Source organism: Pyrus communis, chromosome 11, assembly GCF_041283825.1.
Source record: "Pyrus communis isolate YQ-2024b chromosome 11, ASM4128382v1, whole genome shotgun sequence".
Lineage (NCBI taxonomy): Eukaryota > Viridiplantae > Streptophyta > Magnoliopsida > Rosales > Rosaceae > Pyrus > Pyrus communis.
The window spans coordinates 406,533-430,174 of NC_142575.1; the positions used below are offsets into that span (position 1 = coordinate 406,533).

Genomic DNA, 23,642 nt, shown 5'->3' on the forward strand with positions numbered 1-23,642 from the left:
AAAAAAAAACGAATGCTGATTATAAAATGAGAAAGTAAATTAACTTTTGGACAAATTAGAGTATTATGGACCCAATTGCTGGAATACTTACAGTTAAAGAGCAATGCTCCAAAAATTGGCTTGCCTATAGAAAACTGCATGTACTGATATATGTTATAACCAATTAGCAGCCGACGGTCAGAATTTTATTTTTTGTTCAAAAGTCAAACACATCTAAGCAAAGGACATGGAACCTACCATTCTACAGCTCAACATACAATTCCCACTCAGATACGAGATGCCAAAATTTGATGAAACATTCTACATTCTTACGATCTATGTTTCAACCACAAATCCAAGCACTTACCAAACTAGTTGGTTCTTCGTATTTTCTAAATTTTTATCCAATTGCCACCAATTTTAGAACCCAACTCAACAATTGTCCCCCTAACAGGTTTTAAGATGCGATATTGAAAGAGGAGAAACTGAAAATAATTTTTATATAGAGAACATTAACGAAAAGCTTTCGGTACTGTTCATTTTAACGAAAAATCATATTTTTACACTAAAAAGTCAATCATGTTACTATTCATTTTACCTTTTATTTTGTCATTATTATTAAAACTCAAAATTTTCAAACCTTTTCTTTAGTTTTCCTTTTTATATATCCTTTGAACTAGGTATTTAATTGAGCTATAAACTCGTTTCAAAGAAATTAAAAGTACATAATTCTCAGATGTGTGCTATGTCGACTCCAAAGTGTGGATTCATCAAAACATTTACATAAGTACAAGTACAACGTTACTTGACAAAGCTTGTAGAATTTTATATGAATAAAATAAGTACACAACTTGACAAGTATAAACATTTCAATATTTTGTTAGACCAAACAAAAAGCATTTTAGTATTTTACTTGAAAAATACAGCTGTTGAGAGTAGGGAAAAAAAATTAAACTTAATTTACATTCTAAAATAATAAAATTATTTTCACATTTTTTTCGCTCAAGAAAATATTTTACATTGCTCTATAAAATGACATGCTTTCATATCCATCCGATGTCTTATCTTTTCACCTACTGCATCACCCTTGTGGTCGACCGTGGAGATGTTTTGGATGGTGTTTGCGGTTTTGCTTCTTTCTAGTTTAATTACATTTAAATAAAAATTAATAATAAAATGTTATTTAAAGAATTTAAAATAGAATAAAAAACATGTTACAAGAGAAGGATATGATTGGGTGTTTAAGCGGCCAATAATTGGGATCGGATGGGGATGCCAGTGAGCAGGATGTTGGGGCCTTGGGGTAACGGTAGTGAAGATTTTCATTTTAATGAAAATACAAGTGGTATATTACGTGTTTTAATAGAAATAGTAAAAATTTTTATTTTTTAAGTTATTAATTTTGTAGCACACATATTACCTTATTTGTATAATGACACGTGATGTGTCACCCCGTGTACCAGTCATATTGTAAAATCTCTAGCAATGATGGGTGGGAAAAGAGGGACCAGGATCCTCTCCTAATTTAAGGATGAGGATCCTCGTGACCAAGGAATGTGGACCTTAGAATTTATATCCAACGACTATAAATAGACGGATCTCTTTAAAATTATAATAATTATAACCGTTGAATTTTTATCTAACGGTCCACATCTCTTTGATTTTTTTTTTTTTTTTGAACAAAACAAGAAAAGTAGTTTTGTTTTCACATTTTATGGTGAGAGAGAAAATAAAGACGTTGGGTGCGTATAGCAGCACTAGTAAAATAATGTCACAAAAATTGAACTTCCATATTTGCCCATGCGTGCGAGCGCGCGCTCTCTCCATCGACCCGCCCCCAATTCCGATTTCTCAAATTAGGGATTTTAAATTTGAGATGCGATTTATCAAATTCACCGAAGCCTTCAGCTTTTCCGATCCAGCTGCCCTGTAATATTCAGGTAATTTGGCTTCTCTCGTTCTCTTTCACAAATCCCATTTCATATTTTTAAGCTCATCGACTAATCAAAGCTCAGAATTTTACAGAATTTTAGCAATGTAGTTTGCCATATATTTTATCTGGGTTCGGATCATAACAAAAATCCATTATTTACAACAAGCGGTAATATCTTTTTTCTCATAAAGATTGATTTTTTTTTTCTTGTTGAATTAATTGCAGGAAATTGAATTGAAGAAATGGGTGAGAGGAAAAGGCATAGAATTTTGATGGTCTCTGATTTTTTCTATCCCAATTTCGGTGGTGTGGAGAATCACATCTATTATCTCTCACAATGCCTTCTCAAGCTCGGTCACAAGGTCAGAACACATTGTCACTTCCACTTTCTGAAAAGCGAAAGTTCGAATTGAAACTGCTGTTTTGATTTATTTCACAATGCTATCAAGTTGGTTTTGCTTCACATTGATGTCAGAGCTCCCATCTCGGTAATGGGGGCATTGGATGGAACTCTGTTTTGTTTAGAGTAACGATCGATGGAATGAGAGGCGGCTGGTGTCAGCTTATATATCAGATACATACTTGTTATTTTTTAATATGTTCCGAACATTGTATCTGCCAAGTGATAGTAATGAAGTTCTTTCATGATACAAGTCAGCTTCCTTTGTTCGATTAGTTGTTGACTAGTGAAATTTCATTGTTTGATTATTTAGGTGGTGGTAATGACTCATGCCTACAACAACCGTTCTGGTGTGAGATATATGACAGGTGGTCTGAAAGTGTATTACGTACCATGGAAACCATTTCTCATGCAGAATACTTTTCCCACCTTTTATGGGACACTTCCAATTGTAAGGACCATCCTTATTCGAGAAAAAATATCGCTGGTCCACGGACATCAAGCTTTCTCAACTCTTTGCCATGAGGCTTTGATGCACGCACGCACAATGGGGTACAAAGTCGTATTTACTGATCATTCACTCTATGGTTTTGCTGATGCCGGAAGCATACACATGAACAAGGTATTGCAGTTTACTTTGGCAGAAGTAAGTCAGGCCATTTGTGTTTCTCATACAAGCAAGGAAAACACAGTGCTAAGGTCAGGTTTGCCACCAGAAAAGGTCTTTGTAATACCTAATGCTGTTGACACAGCTATGTTCAAGCCTGCACCAGAACGACTGAGTAGTCATGAAATTGTAATTGTTGTTATAAGTAGATTGGTTTACCGAAAGGGTGCAGATCTACTTGTTGAAGTTATTCCAGAAGTATGCCGTTTATATCCCAATGTGAGTTTATTTTAACATGGCATTAGATGAAATATTTGATTTCTAATATTTTCCCCATTTGCGTATTGAAATGTTCATATATTTATAACTTGTCAGCATTATTACCTGTAAAACTACTTTGGTGCATGAAGCCGTAACCTAAAGGAATGTTTTTATTATAACGAAAATGTTGAGGGTAGTTTGAAATTTGAAACTTAGCATTATTGGATGTAATTATTGGCATAGTCATTTAGCACTCAATCATCTCATTCAGAAATGTGTGGTTAGGTTCGTTTCATTGTTGGAGGAGATGGACCTAAACGTGTGCGGTTGGAAGAAATGAGGGAAAAACATTCTCTTCAAGATCGAGTTGAAATGCTAGGTGCTGTGCAACACTCTAAAGTACGATCTGTCCTAATTTCTGGCCATATATTCTTAAATAGGTACGTGTCAATATATTCTTTCACATGATTCCTCTCCTTTCAAGAACTGTAGAGCAGTGTCTGTAATTTCTTTTGTAACTACACCAAATTATGTGAAAAAAAATTAAATTGTTGGGATTTGGTCGTTTACTTGTACCACTAGTCAAATTGGCTCACTTTCTTTAATAGAAATATCACAACAGCTATAATTCGATTCTATCTGAAGTTGAACACTGGTGTTTCTAAAGGCAGTGATCCTATCAACAAATTGAAACATAAGTAAATTAGGAGCTGCAATAGCGTGCAAATGATCGCAGCATAGTTCTTTTTCTGACTAGCTTACCGTGGAAACTCTGGAGAAACGCCACTCAGGCCGACAAGTTGTAGTTGTGACTGGCATAGTTCTCATGTGATGCGATTTTTACCCTCATTGCAGTTCTTTAACTGAAGCTTTTTGCATAGCGATCTTAGAGGCTGCCAGTTGTGGATTATTAACAGTCAGTACACGTGTAGGAGGTGTCCCAGAGGTATGAAATGTGAAATCATCCATCTCTTAGTAGAATAGTGTTTGTGGAATCTGGACCTTTTAGAGCTTTTAGCTAACCTCAGTTCTGTACATAGGTACTTCCAGATGACATGGTTGTACTTGCAAAACCAGATCCTAGTGATATGGTTCAAGCAATAGAGAAGGCAATATCTATACTTCCTACAATCGACCCACAAGAAATGCACAATCGAGTGAGTGCTCTTTCATTGATTGTGATCTTTAGACAAAGATTACTACTTGTACAGTGGTTAAAATGTGCTTCTTTATTTCTAGATGAAGGAACTGTACAATTGGCATGATGTGGCGAAACGGACAGAAATTGTTTATGACCGTGCTTTGAAATGCTCAAATCAAAATCTTTTGCAACGACTCTCACGGTGTGTTGTCAGAATTTACATCTAAATTGCATGCTCATAGAGATGTTTGGCTGAGTCTTGTTCTTAGAACTTCATTGTGCATAGGAATGTGATCATTTATTCTCTTCATCACATCAATGGCTGTAAAAGCACAGTGATCTGCTTGAGTTTCTCTTCATCGTTTTGGGGTGAAAAGGATGCACCATTGGTTATTTTTGCATTCCAAAGACTGAATGTTGTATCTCTAGATCCATTAGCTTAATAGTGATTGCAAGCATAGGAGACGGTGTTTGTGTACTTTCTTGTTATAAAATGTGACACCGGTTTTTAGTTAAGCTGCCTTAATTGGATGCCAAGACGTAAACTTGATCAGGAGGCAGTGATGGATTTAGAACTTTGTGTCATTATTATCTTGATGTCTCGAGAATGCAGAAACATCTTAGGGGCGAGGGTTGCTAATTACTTAATTTGTTTATTGTAGATACCTCTCGTGTGGAGCTTGGGCTGGAAAGATTTTCTGCTTGGTTATGATCATTGACTTTCTGTTATGGCATCTGCTGCAACTATGGAAGGTTGTAAAGTTTCTGTGCAAGTTCTTTGAATTTCCGCATTAACACGATTTCCGTTTTTAATTACCTTCCTTTCATTGTCCATCAGCCTGAAGAGGATATTGAAGAGGTGCCCGATTTCGTTCTGTCCCATGATCAAGATGAAGGGATTTCGCTGGACAATGCGAACCACAGCTCGAGATGACTGCATTCCAGATTGACATTTTTTTATTTTTTGGTAGGGATGCATAGGATTGACCTGATTCTTCTTTATGTTGATTTCAGTTGGTAGCATCAGTTTAGTCCTTGCATGTAATCAATTTTGTTCAAGATTTCGAATTTACCAGACAAACGATGATTGTCTGTCGCTTGTATCGCAACTTTCTTACAAGTTTTGATGGATATTTTATATTTGAAAGTTTATACAGCGCCAAACTTGAAGGCTTAGTACTTTTCTTTTGATGAGCTACTCTAATTTATAGGAGAGAGATTCGACGCTGGTGTAAGGGGATGGAAACATTGCCTTGGCTAATTGGCTTGATTTACACTCACAAATTTATAAACCTGTAACTAATATAGAGTTACTTGATATTACTAATTCATTTGTTATAAACTTATAGTATAAATAAATGACAAAATAGATATTGTACAGACTTAGATAGTGTTCAAAGTTGCTTAGTAACGCATCATGGTTTCTAGGCGATTTCGGAAATTTGTGAAAAAAAATCATTTTAAAATCTACTTGCTTTCACTCTCACCGCACCGTGAGATATTGAAAATTTATGTAAGACTTTTTATTGATTTTCAGAGACACTGGAGGATGACTATGTTTTTCCAGCGGGGTTGAGGTGGTTGTGCCCAGAGGATTTTTGGAAATTCAAATTTTAATGAAAAAAAAAATAAAGTTAACATTGTTAAGTTTTTGTCAAGTTGAAAGACACGTGTTAATAAATTATAAAAGAGACACAGAGAAGACAAAAAGTTTAGAAACAACAGACCTATGACTGTGTCATTATAAAACTAATGAGATAATTGTGTTAAAAATTTTAACAACTTAAAAATAAAATTTCATTCCACTAACATAATTACACTTTGATATTGCCCATATTCCGAGCACAATCAAAAATTTATAGCGGACGATGAAATCAAACTTTCGAGAATAGAAATGAAGAGCCCAAAAACTTGCATCTTTTAAATATAAGATAAGGACAATGGCATTGGTACATGGCAAATTGGGTACGTGGAGCGAGCCTAGACAACCGTTGGCTTTCTGTCTTTCACAAGAGTCAATCATCTATGTCTGCCATATGAGCTTCATATCTCAGACTCTCAGTTGATACTTCATCACTCTCTCTCTCTCTCTCTCTCTCTCTCTCTCTCTCTCACATCAAAGCCATGGCAAGCACCAGCTCTCCCGCTCTATCTTTGTCAAAACTGGATTTTCCACCATTTTCCTCTCAGAGAAACATGCAAAATCTCCATCAAGTTAAGATTCCTCGTAGGCTGTCGAATTTTTCTGGAATTAAATCAAACGGGTCTGTCCTGTTTTCTTCTCTGAATGGTCAAACTGGTGAGACCAGCCCTCCAAGTGCTGAAGCAATCACTTCAGTAAACAATGTGTCTGACGTCCAAGTTCAAAGCAGGTACCATATTTTCAGTTTCTCTTACTCATTTGTTTCATGGTTCTGTTTGGTTTCAGAAAGGAGGAATACCTGAAGCACTTGTGAAGTCCTTCGTTTCCCGTTTCTTGGGAACCAAACGGAACTTTGGGGATCAAATCATCAAATTATACGACTTTAATTTAGCTTAGTTAGGGAACTATTTTGTAGGCCGCAAAAAGCCTTTGTACGAAATTTCTGAATAACTTTTGACTGAACTTGGTATAAGTTATACTCCGATTTATGCATATTAAGTTTAATTGTGGTAAAATCGGCATACATAGCTGTATGAACTGAAAAAAGATGAGACAGAAGGTAGCTGAATCTTAAACCATCATATGCAAACTAAGTCGAACCATGGTAAATGGAGCTCATATGAACTAGTAGAAGTGGGAAGAAAGGAGAAACTTGGATGAGATATCTCTGCCTCATGTTGGAATTCTAGTAAGACTTGAACCCGGAGTTGCTCGTGAACCCGGATCGAGTTGCTCGTATGCTTTTATAAAGCTTGTGTTCTTGATCCCCCACTTGATATATGGCACAATATAGGTTCCGCCAATGAGAGTTGAACACAGATGTTGCCTTAAAGAGTATTCCAGTTTCGGTTGCCATTGCATTGTATCTTTGATCCCTTAATTCGTGAGAATTGTAATTGATATGAACTATTTGAAATTTTTATGAATATATTTCTAATGTTATCCTTCTTCTGTGTGCCGTAGTATATGGAACTGGAGGGGTTATTCTATCCGATATCAGCATGCTGGCAACAGTGGCCCGGCATTAGTTTTGATTCATGGTTTTGGAGCAAACAGGTCCACATCATCCACATATTACTTCTCATAAGCAGACAACTAATTGCTATAGGTATTACATGCACAAATTGCTAATTACAGTCATGATTTCACACACAGAGAGACAAGAGACATATCTATTTTTGTTAGCTCGACGCATGGTATGAGGTTTCATTAAATTTACTTGTACATGGTTTTACCATTTACATTGGTTGCCTATTAGTTTGCTAGTAGGATTATTTTGTACACAACTGGGGGAGAGTTAATTCGTTGCTAACTAGATTTAATAAGTCAGATCATTAGCTGATGAAACTGTCGTTAATGCTTAAGAACAAACCAACAGACCAAACTCTGAATTTCTGGGTTCTGTTGCAATCTAGAACTTAAACCCTCATCTTGTGCATGATCTCTTTCATCCCATGCTTTAACTTGTCAAGTTCAGTACATATGATAAGCATTTTATCCTTTACAGTGATCACTGGAGGAAAAATCTTCCAGTTCTTTCAAAATCACACAGGGTATACTCTATCGATCTTATTGGTTATGGGTACTCAGACAAACCAAATCCTCGTCAATTTGGGGAAACTTTGTTTTATACATTTGAGACATGGGCCACCCAGCTAAATGATTTTTGTACTGATGTTGTCAAGGGTGAAGCATTCTTTATATGCAACTCTATCGGAGGTACAGATATTTGGAGCCTTCGATCTTTCTGAACTTTTCCTTTTGAATGATATCAAAAAAGATCTAACCTTACAAGTGCTTTTCATGGCTTCACATAGGACTTGTCGGTCTTCAGGCAGCAGTTATGGAGCCACAGTTATGCAAGGGCATACTGCTTTTGAATATTTCTCTTCGTATGCTGCATATTACAAAGCAGCCTTGGTACGGGAGACCATTGATCAAATCCTTTCAGAACTTGCTGAGGTAAAGGCGGATTAAGTAGTTTGCTTTCCATATTAGAGTTCGATAGTGTAAAAAAGGATTTCAAGATAGTCATGCTGTTGTGACAGAAATACTGCTGTGGGCAAATACTTCTTCAAAACTGTTGCCACACCACAATCTGTCAGGAATATCCTTAGCCAGGTATTTTTCGATATCGAGATTGTATTTTTTCATAAGCTTATAATATACGAGTGCATTAACCAAGGTGATCTGATAAGCAAATATAGTTTTGTTTCAATGAGTCTGTCATGGTTGAGAATCATAGATTCATAGCATATGACTGGAAATTTTTAAGTAGACAACGGGAATTTTTCAAAGAATGTAGTCTTTGTACTGCAACTTTGTTGCAAAGCGAAAACAGATATGTGCATATAGACTCTAAAGCAACATGTAGCTGCACAAATTGTACATCTCAGAAACTTTCATCTGCCCTTGGGAAACCTGTTTCCAAATTATCTAGAGAACCTATAAAGTTAGGAACATGCACTCTTGCCATTTTGGCTTCGATTATGTTACTGATACAGAAACTTTCATTTCAGTGCTACCACGACACCTCCCAAGTGACAGAGGAACTAGTTCAAAAAATCCTTCTTCCAGGACTTGAGCCTGGTGCTGTAGATGTGTTTCTGGAGTTCATTTGTTATTCGGGTGGCCCCCTTCCTGAGGAACTATTGCCTCAATTGAAGGTTAGTCTCGTCAGATGATTAAGTGTGGTACCAACCGTCACACCAATCAAAGTTACCATTACTAACACGTATGGAGCTTGTTTTTTCCACTTCTCTTTACAGTGCCCTGTTTTGATTGGCTGGGGTGACAAGGATCCGTGGGAGCCCATTGAACTCGGACGTGAATATGGAAAATTTGATTCTGTAGAAGACTTCGTTGTTCTTCCTAATGTTGGCCACTGCCCTCAGGTCTCTCTCTCTCTCACAAACATTCTGATGTCATAATTTAGCTCTTGGAAAGTTTGCATGCATGAAGGTTAATGGAGTCATTTAAAATGTTTTTGTGACGGTTCATGGACTATGCAATGTGGTTCTGTATCGCATGCTAAAATCCGAAGGACTTGGAGAAACTGTTTTTGGTAGTCCAAATGTAGATGCATAGGGAAAAGACTTCCTAGCGTTTAACTATTAGCAGATATAATTAATCACCCACATAAGACCTTGATTAGAAAAAACACTGACAATGTTCCCATTGACAACAAATACTGATTTTGTAATTTGTTAATGTGTCTGATCTGAAGGATGAAGCACCTGACCTTGTAAATCCGCTGATTGAATCATTTGTGGCACGCCACGCTGCGCTCCCTGCCAGCATTTCCACGACTACCTGATGCATAGCGTGTCACCCCGTTGCAGTTTCTTTGTGTATCAAAGATGCTGATTTTTTGGAGGCCATTACTCCCCAGAAGCAATAGCTGACGACGTTGATTGCAATTGATTTTGACGTTTTATTAACGGGGTCATGGCGTGGCATTCTAATAGAGTGTTGCTGGAACTCGGCATGCCACCATTAGTGTTTACACTTTCAAGTTGTACAGTACTCTTTACCAAAAATGCGAAGTTTTCATTAGCTTTCACTCTTTGTAATAACATTTGTAAAATGGCTGTTTACAGCTCTTCAGTCAATGATATAATATCAAGATTCACATTAAGGGGTTTTTTGTGTATATTTTACAATCACATTAAGGGATTTTTTGTTGTTCTTTTTATTTCCAAACAATGTTGATAGGTTTGCTTGAATGTCATCTGTAGGAGAAAAAAGTATGGAGTGTCGTCGGGCGATGACACGACAGAATCTCTCCTGCAGAGCCGTTCATAGAAACAAAATAAATGCTCATTAGCACTCAAATTAGTACCCGATTGTTAGTCCCTAACATGATGATTTGAACACTTGAAGAGTTAAGATCATATTAGGATGCATATATCTGGCGTTTTACTGTTTCTGTCCTGTTAAAGCATGGCATCTTGGACTCACAGGACACAAGAGTATAATACAATTAAGACAAACTGAGTCATTATATCAATCATTCGAATTGCATTGATCCTAGTCTTTTGTGCTTGCTTTTTACTGTCCCCTCTATTATTTTCTTTTCCCACTTGAAAACTACGATCCATGCAGACTCTCAAGGATTCAAATGCCATAAAGTCAGCAATAACGCTTCATAATAAAATGAAAAAAATAGACAAAATTAAGCCAGAGACATTTCACCAACATGTCTTCATGTGTCCTTGTTTTTACTGTATGTCTTCCAACCCCAACTAAAAAAGATTGATCATGACTCATGAGGAGGCCGCTCATGCTTATGACGGTACTCCTCGGACAGACCTGTGAGGACGTGAAAAGCTGTTCCACGCCGAAAAATTGTCCATTTCATTGTCAGTTAATGACAATGAATTTGTTATGGAACGTCGACTTCCACAATCCTAACAAAAAAGAAAAGTGAATTCTTTTGGTTCCTGCCTTTGTTCTTTGTTTTACATTTCTTTATAGGTAGCCTGCCAGAGCCCAAAGGCAATTCAACATGATTAGTCAAGCATCATAATCATAATAAAGCACAAGAGAGATCTGTTTTATTTGGAACCGGATCTCCTCCTGATCTTAGGAGGCAAAGCTTCTTGAGCAAAGGATCTGAACCGTTGAAATTTGATTCAACGGCTACAAAAAATGAGCTCCTCTAAAAGTTATAATAATTACAGCTGTTGGATCAATTTCAATGCCCCAGATCCTTTTGCTCAGGAGGGGATCCAGTTCCGTTTTAATTAGGAGGCCATTTTTGCCACTATCCTAATTAAGTGATGGTGATGCTCATCAAACGATAAAAAAAATAAGATAATGAGCATCACCTTCACTTTAGACTGGTGAGCAAAAATATTTTCTTCAATTAAATCCCCGTTGTGGGCTCACGATGATTGTACATTATCATCATAAATAATGCACGCTTGAACACCATTTGAGGGAAAGAGATCATCTCTGAATCTCTTCCACCAAGGTCACCAGATCAAGTGATCCGGGCCTTCCAAAATTCATCCAATGGCCCACCTGTTTTGATCCCTTAAAAGCTGTGATAATTTTTGGCTGTCGGATGAAATTTGGAAGGACACATAACCCTTTGGAAGGACACAGAACCGAGCGCAATAGCGTTCTAGGATTCATATAGCCGACTCCATTTAATGGGAAAAGACTTTGTTGTTGCTGTTGTTCAATGAAATTTGGAAGGCTCAGATCATTTTATCCGATGACCTTAGTGGAAGAGATCTGGAGAAGATCTCTTCCCCTATTTTAATATCATGCCTATCGTAATTAAATCATGGATGGTCAAGGCCCAAGTGTGCACCATTGATCATTTAGTATAAGATATTAAAAGAAAAAAGTTGGTAAGTATTTCAAGCAATGGGAGCTATATGTGGTTCTTAAGGATTCATGAGAGAAACTTATCTATGCATTGGGTAAACTACTACTATGACATTATGATCGATGTAAGTTGCTCTCCATATTCATAACAAAAATTTCATTTTTGCTTCAAATTACCTTGCCCTATATTGGATTGAAGAAAACATCTACTTGTGAGAACCATGCATGCATTGCAAATTATACAACGGGATTAAGCACCATAATCATGAAGTTTATCAAGTAGGATTGAAGCATGATCATAACTAAACCCAAAGTTGTAACAAGCAATAGGATGAAAAACTAAAAGGTATTAAGGTATACCATTTAAACTAGTTAATACGATTGAGTCAATATGTTTTTAGCCAGTAGATGGGTCTGCCAAAAGACCATATCATATTAAAATGTAATTTTATAAATATTTTCATTTTTATATAAGCGAGGCGAAAGAGGGTACGACTTAACTATCACCAAATAACAAAAGAGATTATATTTTTTTCTTCAATTAAGAGTGAGTTTTCTAACTTCAAACATCTTCCAATATAGTTGATGAAAAGAGAATCAACGAGTTCAACATTTGGTATTTGAATACAATAAAAGAGCTTAATTAGTTGATCAAATAAGATTTTTCCAAATCAAAGTACGCGATGAATCTCCTCTACATAAATTCTATGAAGGTGCAGATCGAGAAGGGAATATATTATTGGTGCACCCACCAAACACAAATGAGATATAGAATACAAGAGATTGAAAGAAAGGCAGAATCTTGTTTGACTGAAAATTGAACAATACTTGCATTATTTTCATATACATGGGGCCTATATATGCACCAATCAGTTAACATCACCTCTCACGTGTCATGCAAGTTCCACAGTACAGGATTGTTAAATCGAGTATATATATGTGTGTGTGTGTGTGTGTGTGGAGATAGGTATACTTCTTATTGTTAGAGGGCCTGCGACTTATTCAGCAGAAAGAATTAATGGGTAAGTTCAAAACGGTGTGTGTATTTTGTGGGAGTAATTCCGGGCACAGAAAGATATTCAGTGATGCAGCTCTTCAACTTGGGAAAGAACTGGTTGGTACTTATAACCTCGATATATATAGCTGATAAAACACACTGGTTAATTATTTAATTAAATTTTTTTGTGTACTTATTGTGAATTTGCTTGATGGATTTGAGGGTTTTAACTGCAAGGGTTTTTAGTTAATCGATTAATTTTGTAGGTGGAGAGGAAGATGGAATTGGTGTATGGAGGAGGAAGTGTAGGGTTGATGGGGTTGGTTTCTCAAACAGTTTATGATGGCGGATGTCATGTTCTTGGGTAAGAACTAACCAATGAGGATGATCAAGTAATTAACAATAGTCCTTCATAATAACTACCTCAAACTATATTATTAGCATGAAAATTATAAAAACAAGAGTTTGGATTTTAAAGATATGCTTAGCTAGTACAATTTGCGAATCTTTAATTAATTAATCAAGTGATTAATGTTCTTCTTTTTGGCTTTGGCTAGAGTAATCCCAACAGCCCTAATTCCACTTGAGGTTCTCTCTCTCTCTCTCTCTCTCCCCCCCCCCCCCCCCCCCCAACTCTCCTAGTTTTTCTGTGTGCGTATAATACATATGCTAACTGATGATTATTGTTTTGTGTTGTGATTGAATGTTATTTAGATATCAGGCAATTCAGTAGGAGAAGTATTGGTTGTATCGAACATGCATGAAAGAAAGGCTGAGATGGCTCGTCGAGCTGATGCTTTCATTGCATTGCCTGGTAAATATACACATATATCATGTGCTTTCCTTCATTATTAACAACTTTAATTTGAATTATAACCAGCAACAAACTAATTAAAGTTACGATTACAACAGTATCTCTAAACTTCTGGTAATTAATAAATTAATTGTTAAACTGTATACATGATATATATATACCATGCATTTCATTAGTAATTAATTCTTTATTTGCCTGGATTTTGGATATCTGCGAATAACTAGGTGGGTATGGAACCATGGAAGAGTTGCTTGAGATGATAACATGGTCTCAGCTTGGAATCCATAATAAACCAGTAAGTTTAATATATATTAAGTGTTTCCTCTTATTATTTTAGGGCAAAAGGGAAAATGCTAGGGAGTTTATTTATTTAGCCCACATTTGTAGATTATATGTTGTGTAACTAATAGAAATAAACTCGTTAATCAAACACTTACGTAATAATTCAATTATAAAGAATCATTTCACGAATTTGTTAAATATAATTTAAGTAAATAGTCTCCAGAGTAGTTAAAAGTCGTAACTTTTTGTTGGGATCTACTAGCTATCTAATAACCTAAGAAGAATTATTGGATTTAATTAGCATATATAATTGATTGCATGAGCCATAGGACGCGAATAACCCTAAAAAATAGGCATCCTCAATGATATTATTGTTTACTCAGATATTTGGAAAATTTAAATAACTCGTACAAATTTTCAACTTCAAAATGATTGTAAAAAACAATTAGATTCCCCCTCGCTATCTTATCGTACGCACGAAAGGAATTCATGTAAGCGTTTAAAAATCTAGTTATCTTTATGAAGTAATTTTGTGTTAAATTAATGTTAAACATAAGAGAGTTGAACTCTGAACTTGCTTTAATCTTAACCATTATCCAAATTTTCTCACCAAATTTGGAAAAAGAAAATAGAAATTGGTATGTTCTTTTTGTGACAAAGAACCGTATAACATTTTATTCATCGATATAATGTGTTAATGTAAATTTCAAACATGTGCAATCACTTGCAAGTCACATTTATAATTGTATTAATTAATCAAGCATGTGGAAGTTCATTAAAATTGAAAATTTCTTGGTATTATATTAAGTTTTTTATTTGAAATGATCATAAAAAGGGTCATTCTAATGGTCCTAACGCCTAAGAACCCCACACTACACATTCATGTAGTGCATTAACCACTTTGCATCCACCACAATGATGCCCTCCGCTGCCTAGCTAGCTCTCCCCATCTTCTTTCAACATGCATATTCACCCCGTAAGCTGCTAGGCTTCTTGAATTGAAAATTGTATGATGGCATCCAAGTGAAATAATCTATTGATCTGAGTGGGAAAAATCATTCCGCATTCTATGCAATGGAGGGAACTGGATCTTAGGTGATAGAGCTTTCAATTTCTCGATGAATTTTGCTGTGGTTAGTCGCTTTTGATCTGCTTACAATTGCTAATAATTTATATTTTCTTTCAATAGTACTCTGCATGGATCTTTGATCACTTCATGTTTTTAACATACTATTTTATAATGTTGGTATGAAAATTAAAGTTAAATTGTGAGGTATCAGAGAATTACATTTTAAAAATCTTCTTATCATTTCTCTAGAGTCAAAAGGTGCTCACGCGCAAATATTTCACTGTCTTATCATTTGTGATAAAACAATAGAATCTTCAAAACTAATAATAAAGCTTCCAATTTCTAAATGAATCTTGATTGCTTTGAATGTGTGCACAATTTCCAATCATATATACGCGTCAGTTTTACTAAAAGATCTAGGTGCATCTTAAGGTCAAAAACTACTCACGTGCCAACGCGCCACTTACCCTAATACTCCTCTTTCTTAACTGTCATCCATCCGAATTAGCTAGCAAGTACTTAGCTGTATGTGGGTATAAGTCAGATCTTTGTTTTTAGATTGATAGCCATATGGATGTGTGACATGGATGGCCATGATAAGACTTGGTAACCATTTTTAAACCTATATATAATATGATTGAGGCTTACTCTTTCCCTTGACAAATCGTTAGAAGCACGCCCTTTGTCATTACAATCGTTTCACACTCGTATGTTGTTGTAAAAATGATGGGACAAAAGTTGAAAAAAAAAAAAAGCATTGGGAAAAGGACATTTCACCTTTTAAAATCATATTAATCCACCAACTTTATGTCACTTTTGAGTTTGTAACTTGGACCTTAACGTATGAACCAATTTTCTAGAAAAAAGACATTAACATTTTAACCACTATACCACATATTTTTGTCTGCAAATCAGGTGGGTCTTTTGAACATTGATGGGTATTATGATTGCTTGCTTCGTCTGTTTGACAAAGGTGTGGAAGAGGGATTTATCACTTTATCTGCTAGGAATATTGTCATATCTGCAAAAACTGCCACAGAGCTGATACAGAAGATGGAGGTACTGATATCACTCTCTGCTTTTAAACTGTTCCATATCAAATTCCTGTTTTAGTTTGCTTTTGTAGAAAATACTTCTGCTCATAAATACTTCTCATAAAAGCTCAACAAATATTTAATAAATAATATCGGAAGTACTTCCTTCTTGGTGTTTCCTTGTACAGCGCCAAAAAACCACTTTTTTGATCATTTGAAAGCACTTTTAGCCCTTACAAAATCATTCCCACCCCAAAACTACTTCAATGTGAAAACACCTTTGATGGGAAAATGAAGTTACAAACATAGCTTGTTTACATCGCCTTTCACCCTAAAAGAGGTTCATGTTTTTATTTATTTCTGCAGGAATACATACCTTTGCATAATCAAGTGGCTCCAACCCAAAACTGGAAAGTCGAAGAAAACCATGCAAATGATCTATGACTGACTTTACAAATGAATTGGTTTAGATAAAAAGCAAGGGTTGAATTTAGTTATATTTGATTTTCTGAAATTTAATCTTCCTCTTTAAGATTGGGATGTAACTGATATATATATATAGTATTTCCTACCATATGCAGTAACAAATGTGCCTCTTAAACCATAATTCTTCATTCCCGTATGCATAACACTATAACCTGTTTAAGCATTCTGTAAAACTATGGACGCCAACGATGGCTTTAAGGAACGATATGGCATTGAAGAAAAAAGTATAGCATTTAAAGCTACATGAGGAGTTTTGGAGTTAAACCGATGAAAGAAGTTTCAAAATCTGCAGGTTGAAATGAAAATCTAAATGTGTTGCATCGATCTAAACCTTCGACTCCACTTTTCAATTCAATTTTTTGTTCAATGGAATCGACTACAACTTGTAAGAGATAAAATTGATGTGAAAAACAAAATGAGTTGAATCTATTATACAACATATATAGACTTTTCTGTGATCAATAAGAAATTCCAACATCCAATATAATAGAAGAACAAGCAAATAACAGCAATAAGCCTCACACGAATTCAACTGTATCATTCAAAAAGTGAATCAAAATATGGAATAGGGAACTAGATGTTTCTCCAACCTGGTCAGCATGTGTTGATTCCGTCCTTGCAATCTGCCGTCAAATTATAGAATGTTTCCACACGCGTCTTTGCCCTGTAAAGAACCTCGGTATCCACTTCAACCCTCATGTATCCATCGAACTCAACTGGTCGCCCGTTGTTTAAATTGCTAGTCTCATTGTACCACTCACTCGTGTTACTCCAAAGTTCTTTGTAGTCATCAAGCAAATGAACTTTGTACTGAGACCTCAGTTTATCAAAGTAATTGTAGAACCGTTCGTTAGTGGCTATATACAGATTCCTCCAAGGCTGCACCATCGTCTTGACCTTGTTAAGAAGCATGTCTGGGGACGTATCATAATCAAGGTGAGGCCAAAGCTGCTTATTCTGCGCCTTCTCTCCTCGCACAACATGAACAGCATCAAAATCCCAGTCCATCCGCCCGCTGATCTCCGTAACAATATTCATCAATCTCTTCGATTTCCACAAGGCATGCCACGGCCTCTGAACGTACTTAGCAGCCTGTCCTTCACACACCCTGTACCAGTAATTTTCTGGCTCCGGACCATCAAACTGCCTCCATATAATAGTGCTCCTCTCTTTCTTGAGCTGCATTGGCGTCACCTTATGGCTCGCGACCTTCTTAATGGGCACTTTCTTCTTATGGATCCGATCCCACTTCTTCCAATCCCGCAGAAATTCATCCTCATCCACAATTGAGGCGGTTTCCTTGAGATGTTCATAATCAAAGTAATACCGAAAATCTTTCCCTTCCTCATCTTTATTACTCAGAGTATAACTCCCCGCCAAGCAGACACTCAAATCCATCACAAATGTCCTGTTCAAATACATAGCCTCACCTAAACCACACAAGAAACTCCATTGGAACTGGTTCATCCCCTTGCAATAATCCCCTCCGCGCGAATAGTACAAGTACCTCCCCCTCCTAAAATTCTTATCCGATCCCAAGCTAGGGATCGTATCATTGATCTGTTCATCACGAACTGGTGGGGTGATTCTAGCCTTCCCACCACCCCTGGTGCCATTACTACTAATCCTGCTCGCTCTCCTCCCATTAATACCCGAATGCCACCTTCCGGCGTGCACCACCTTATAAGTACAATTCACCCCGAATCCGAGCTTAAACCTCCTAAAATCCCTATACTTCCTCCAAGACTTCTCCTTTTTGTTCCTAAACTTCCACAACACATCGCATTCATCCGCTTTCGACCCATTAACCGGCGTTTGATACTCCAAGAACACAATGTTCTTAAACCACCTCAAATTAAATCTCTCCACCGCAATCAAAGCCCGTGGGTCAGAGCAATTCACTCTCTCCAAATCCTCACAATTCAACCCGTCCGACAGGGTCGAATTAGTCGAATTAGAGACCTTGGCCTCGGCTTTCGCAATCACAGACTCCGTAATGACTGCAAAACCCGAAGAAACCGGGGACACGGCGGGGGCAAGAGGTAAATCCTCGCCGGTTGTGAGGACAGAGTTGTCATCTTTGAAAGTGGCGTTCTCGGAATCGGTGAAGAGTTTTGTTAAGGCCGGAGCTGACTCCAGCCATGGATCTGGGGGTTGGTAGGTGATGGCAATTACAGTAATTATAAGCACCGAAAAGACAAAAACTGAGAAACAGAGATTGCTGATGAGTTTGATGATGTTTTGCCCGAAGGGCTCGGTGGCCGGATTCGATTCTTTCATGAGTTCTCGAGAAAACCCAGGTGGGAAAACCGATCAGATCTTATGAATGCATGAAAAAAAAATGATGGGTTTTTAGAGAAAGTGGAAGAAAAATGAATGGGGAAAGAAAGCAGAGATTTGGAGCTGGGGATTTACTTACAGTTGATTAATGGAGATCTGCAGAGATAGACACCAAAGTGTGTGACTTTAGTTTTACTTCACTGGTTTTTTTGTTTACATTTGTTTTGAGGACGGTGGGTCGGCTGTTAATGTCGCGCGTGACAGATTTGGAGTGAGGAAGTGAATGAGTGCGTTGGACTTGCGGAGCTTCAGTTGCAAGCGACAGGGATGAGAAATTTTTCGTTCTGACTGTAAAACGGTGGTGCATTGTATTTTTATATAAATGGTTAAAAATTTTAATTTTAAAATTATTAATTTTTTAACATATATATTTTATTATTTATATAATAACACGTGATATTCTATGTACCGATCACATTGAAAAACTTTTAGACAGGAAGGGAGCTGTTGGTTAGTTTGCTTGTCTTTGTGAATGTTCCACTTTGCACTGCTCTGCATTTGCCCGCGTCGGTCGTTTCGTAGGACAAGTACTTTTGTTAGGGCCCTTTTGGATGCATGGATTTGAGAGGGCCTAAAATTTAACCATACTTTTTTGTTTGGGCCTAAGCAAGACCTCGTAAAATCGTGCAAGATTTTGTTCAAAAAGTGTTGGTTAAAGTCGAATGCTCGACTACTAAACGTCACTTGACTATCCAAGATCTTCCCACGGAATCGGTGATGTGAGATTCGGGGTATATGAAACGAGACGTTCTCCCGATACGGAATGCAACCATTTACCAAACTGAGAGATGATCCACATTACCCAATAGAACATTGACATTAACATGATACTTTGTATAGTGTACAAACTCATGCTCAACATTGTTAAGTTTACATGCATTCGGATCACATATGTATCATAATTACATTACCCCACGCCCGCGGGGTGTTTATTGTCGTATTAAGCTAAATGCACGGTGAGTGAAGATAACCAGATCACCGGAAAGCATGGTTGTAGTCATGAAAGTGAAACTGTTTGTAGATAAAGTAAGCCAACCATTTTGAAGCTGCAAATGATAGTATAGCTGCTGCAACGAGCGTAGTTCTTGCAGCCACTGATATGGCAGCCTGCTTGGTTGCGGCAACAATTCCCACTAAAGCAAAAGCAACAAACTGCAATACAACTTCGAGCACTTTCAGACCTTTGTATCCGGCACTGCAACTGCTGCAATTTACCACATGGGACCAGTACCTGAAAAGGTTGTGCAAAAACCTGTCAGTGATCATTCAACAATAAGAGGACTTTTAAGTTTTAACACTCTCCAACTTAGTTCTTATGGCCATGACACAACCTGGCAAGGCAAATGCTTGCATTCAACTAATAAACCCAAAATTTTCGAATGTGTGCTGGAAATTTCTATATCTTTTGCTGGCCTGAACATTCGAAGAACAAACTGAGAGATGCTTGAAGGTGTGTTATAACAGATCTGGTTTGTAAAAGTTGCAGGAACACCAAATTTTAGCATATTTTCAAGACCGCTATGATCTACTTTGATGCCATCAGAATTTCCCATATAAACTGTTCTAATTTTCTGAAACTAAGTAATCAATTTGTTGTTTGAATCCTGCTTCAAAACTATGTGAAAGTTACCTGTCCAGCAACTGTTCTCTAGGAGGAGTGGGGGGAAGAGCCCCACTGAACTTGCCTCTCCAATCTACCTGACCGCCAGCATACTTGTTTAACCATTTTCTGAAACCAACCACAAGGGCATCTGACTTTGTTGGCACAAAACATGCTTTTTGCCACTGGGCTGGGCCAGCTTCCATTATCTTACGTTCCTGTACGAAGAACTCAAGACTCAGGCAAGAATAAGTGCGATAAGAGATCCACTAAAGACTCTTATTCCGTGGTCATGCAGCTGCACACTTTAACTCAATAGAATGTTTTTCTTATTGTTCAGAAGAAAAGCCTCAACTGAAAAAGTAACATCTTACACATTCAGCAAGTGAAAAGCAAGATAATTTTTAAGGAAAACTAATGAAAAGGACTTGAAAACTTTGAGTTTTAACGAAAAGGACAAAAAGTTGTTGTATGTGAATAGTACTAGGATTGACTTTTAGAGTAAAAATGTGGTTTTTTGTTGAAGTGCACAATACCGGGAGCTTTTGGTTAAAGTTCCCTAATTTTTAAACCTACCATCAAGAGTTAAAAGTCACCTCAACATGAAGAAGATATAAATCGGAGTCCAGAATCAGATTTTGTCCAATATGAAACATCCACCGCGGAACAATCTTATCAATCCAAATGCCGAAGTTTCTTGGGAAGGTCCATATCAACCTGCTATTACCCGGACTAACTGGGATACAAATAAAAATTAGAAGAATTCTCCGCTGGGCCGATGACACCTACACAAATCACCATACACATAAAGAGATGTACAAAAGGATTAAAACATAAAGGATTTGAACAAAAACAGAATGTTCTACCTTTTTGGTTTCAGCTGATGATGCAGCCCCATTACCCTGGTCAAGCGGAGCAAGTGGAGAAGCGTAGAACACACATGGTGGCAAAAATTTACTCCGACCCCATTCCTGCTTTGCGATGAAACCATTAATGTCTAACTTCTCAACACTCAAATCCAATGGTCTACCCCCTTCTCTGTCAGCTTTCTCTGTAAAGAAATGAACTGTAAATCATCCTGAACCTCCTATACAAAGTGAAATTAACTTCATGAAAGTGATGCATAAACTAGTATTTGCCTTTGGGTTGTCTCGTTTGCATTATTCCATAATGTGCATATGGAACATGAGCAGGGTCCATAAGATTTTCAATCAAGACCTCGTACCTGGAATTGCAATATTGATATTAAGCAAAGTTATTAAGAGGAAAAGCTGAAAAATGAAAATTCAATATTTCAGATCCATACACCTAAAAGTTCTTGGACATGAAATATGAAATAAGACCTGGATGCAGATTCACAAGGTTTCTTATAAAGGAGCATTATGCCTCAGTAGAAAAATAGTTTCATATCAGAACTGGTAGAAAAAAGTATCTTTACATACCCGTAAGGAATCTCTCTGTTTCCCATTGGACCACTATACGATGGATCATCTAGTTCGGGTATGTAGGGAGGTTTTTTCTCTGCAAGAACATCTTTGTATTGAGGATCGGAATTTGGCCAAAACCACACAATGCCATTTTGCACGGTGGTTGGATAAGCGGCTACACATGCTTTCTTATTCGTGTGAATCTGCAAGTTGAAAGTGTCATCCCTATCATCTCATTTAAACTACAAACCATGCACAGCATAAAGTTTATTGCCATAGAACCACTTCTGCAAGAACAAGAGAAGAGTTTCGATTCAAACTTGGATTACTATTATTTATTTAAAGTTCTTTAAAATTGGTCCCAATAGTTTCAATTGACGTGATTTAATCCCTATAGTTTAGGAAGACCACAGTTCGTGCCTAGGATTGGATGATAACTCGCTAGATTCTACGAATGCTGAAATAAGAAATAAACCCCAACTTCCAACTTTGTCATAGTCGAGGAATTAGATGGATTAATCACGAAGGAAATTATCCCTTCCCGTTCTAGGCACCAAGAGTAGTGTAATTGTTACAATTGAAGGCCAATGACTTTCATTGTGTCCTTTTTTCGACATAATTAGTATACAATCGTCATATATAAAGGAAAAATTAGACTTTTTGAAGGTGTTTCATGCGCTAATTCCGTTGAAAATCTAACATAATTAAGCCATCATCCTTGAACTGCAACAATTAGTAAAACTACAACACAAAGACGTCAAATCACAACAACTGAAACTACAGGAATCAAAGTGGAAAATTCGCCGAAACTACAGTGACCAAAAGCATACTTTTTATGCAAATCTACGGTACTGTTTGACATCTCTAGCAGTCTATCTAATTAACTTGTACAAAGGTTTACCATAACAACTAGCTGTACCTATATCTATATCTTACTTGCATGAAGGTTTTCAGTCAAGGATTATTTACCGGAGGGCCATCAGTCGGTGCTTGAGGGATGAACTTGCAGTCGCCGGAACCATTAAAACACCAACCGTGATAGACGCACTGCAACCTGCCCCACTGATCAATCCTCCCTTCCGACAACGGCGCCAACCTGTGCGGACAAGCATCATCGAACACCTTCCAAGCACTCTCGTTCCGGTCCCACCACACCACCACGTCTATCCCCAAAACCTTCTTTCCATGAGGGACCCTCTTATCGAGATCACAAACCGGCATCAACGGATACCATTGGGCGTACCAGTCGAATTTCTCCTCCTGGGTCGGGTTTTGGAGTGATGGGTCGGGTGGGTTTGCAGGCTCGGTCGAAACAGAGGATTGTACGGCGGTGAAAGTCTTGAACGCTGATGATGCGGTTCTTTGAAACGGCGAAAAAGATGAAGTGGGGTGTGGGTTAAATCCAGATAGAGTAAGTTTTCTGGGTTGGGATTTGTCAAATTTGGTGGGAAGTTGCAGTGAGGGAAGAGATAAAATTCTCAGAGCTTCCATGGCTGCTGCCACGTGTGGAGCTCAACAAGGTAAGAACTTGGAGGCTCAAAAGTGTAAAGCTTTGAACTTGGCATGCAGTAAAAAGAAACTTGAGGTTCAGATTTGGGATGAGAATTTTGTCTATTGAAGTGGATAACATGACAAGTGGTTCAAGGCTTAACCGGTTATAATGTTTCAGTTTGCTATTCAATGCATGCCCAACCACATAATGTTTTGTTCCTTTTCTGTTTTTCCGTATTTCTTTTATTTTTTAGGTGATGATTTTAGCAAAATAATTAACTCTATGCAACGAACGGTACGG

The 23,642-nt window shown here is 37.2% G+C and overlaps 5 protein-coding genes across 6 annotated transcripts; 3 read left to right on the forward strand and 2 right to left on the reverse strand.

Annotated features, from left to right (window-relative positions):
- Positions 1-1,781: 1,781 nt before the first annotated feature.
- SETH2 (UDP-Glycosyltransferase superfamily protein) lies at positions 1,782-5,497 on the forward strand. Of its 2 annotated transcripts, XM_068483286.2 has the most exons (9): positions 1,782-1,919; positions 2,138-2,274; positions 2,626-3,198; positions 3,466-3,620; positions 4,036-4,126; positions 4,221-4,337; positions 4,420-4,523; positions 4,984-5,074; positions 5,160-5,497. In XM_068483286.2, exons 2-9 carry the CDS (start codon positions 2,155-2,157, stop codon positions 5,253-5,255), a joined length of 1,347 nt encoding a protein of 448 aa, XP_068339387.1. In that variant the 5' UTR covers positions 1,782-1,919; positions 2,138-2,154; the 3' UTR covers positions 5,256-5,497. The 2 variants fall into 2 exon arrangements, with proteins under 2 accessions (XP_068339387.1, XP_068339388.1); XM_068483287.2 differs by lacking the exon at positions 4,420-4,523 and having other exon boundaries at positions 5,160-5,344.
- An 839-nt stretch (positions 5,498-6,336) lies between these two features.
- On the forward strand, positions 6,337-10,101 carry LOC137743461 (alpha/beta-Hydrolases superfamily protein). The gene is made up of 8 exons (XM_068483356.2): positions 6,337-6,693; positions 7,428-7,520; positions 7,972-8,183; positions 8,282-8,426; positions 8,513-8,585; positions 8,984-9,130; positions 9,233-9,358; positions 9,691-10,101. The coding sequence occupies exons 1-8, from the start codon at positions 6,446-6,448 to the stop codon at positions 9,778-9,780; spliced, it is 1,134 nt and encodes a 377-aa protein (XP_068339457.1). The 5' UTR covers positions 6,337-6,445; the 3' UTR covers positions 9,781-10,101.
- Positions 10,102-12,748: 2,647 nt separating this feature from the next.
- Positions 12,749-16,585, forward strand: LOC137741942 (cytokinin riboside 5'-monophosphate phosphoribohydrolase LOG8). Its single transcript, XM_068481644.2, has 7 exons — positions 12,749-12,915; positions 13,065-13,162; positions 13,356-13,386; positions 13,513-13,612; positions 13,837-13,907; positions 15,879-16,022; positions 16,364-16,585. The coding sequence occupies exons 1-7, from the start codon at positions 12,820-12,822 to the stop codon at positions 16,439-16,441; spliced, it is 618 nt and encodes a 205-aa protein (XP_068337745.1). The 5' UTR covers positions 12,749-12,819; the 3' UTR covers positions 16,442-16,585.
- A 224-nt stretch (positions 16,586-16,809) lies between these two features.
- Positions 16,810-19,109, reverse strand: LOC137741941 (uncharacterized). The gene is made up of 2 exons (XM_068481643.2): positions 18,903-19,109; positions 16,810-18,802 (listed from the first exon to the last, which is right to left on the reverse strand). The coding sequence occupies exon 2, from the start codon at positions 18,761-18,763 to the stop codon at positions 17,078-17,080; it is 1,686 nt and encodes a 561-aa protein (XP_068337744.1). The 5' UTR covers positions 18,764-18,802; positions 18,903-19,109; the 3' UTR covers positions 16,810-17,077.
- Positions 19,110-19,595: 486 nt separating this feature from the next.
- LOC137741525 (protochlorophyllide-dependent translocon component 52, chloroplastic) lies at positions 19,596-23,632 on the reverse strand. The gene is made up of 7 exons (XM_068481227.2): positions 22,820-23,632; positions 21,866-22,053; positions 21,563-21,648; positions 21,290-21,474; positions 21,020-21,208; positions 20,454-20,641; positions 19,596-20,054 (listed from the first exon to the last, which is right to left on the reverse strand). The coding sequence occupies exons 1-7, from the start codon at positions 23,339-23,341 to the stop codon at positions 19,799-19,801; spliced, it is 1,614 nt and encodes a 537-aa protein (XP_068337328.1). The 5' UTR covers positions 23,342-23,632; the 3' UTR covers positions 19,596-19,798.
- Between the last annotated feature and the right edge of the window lie 10 nt (positions 23,633-23,642).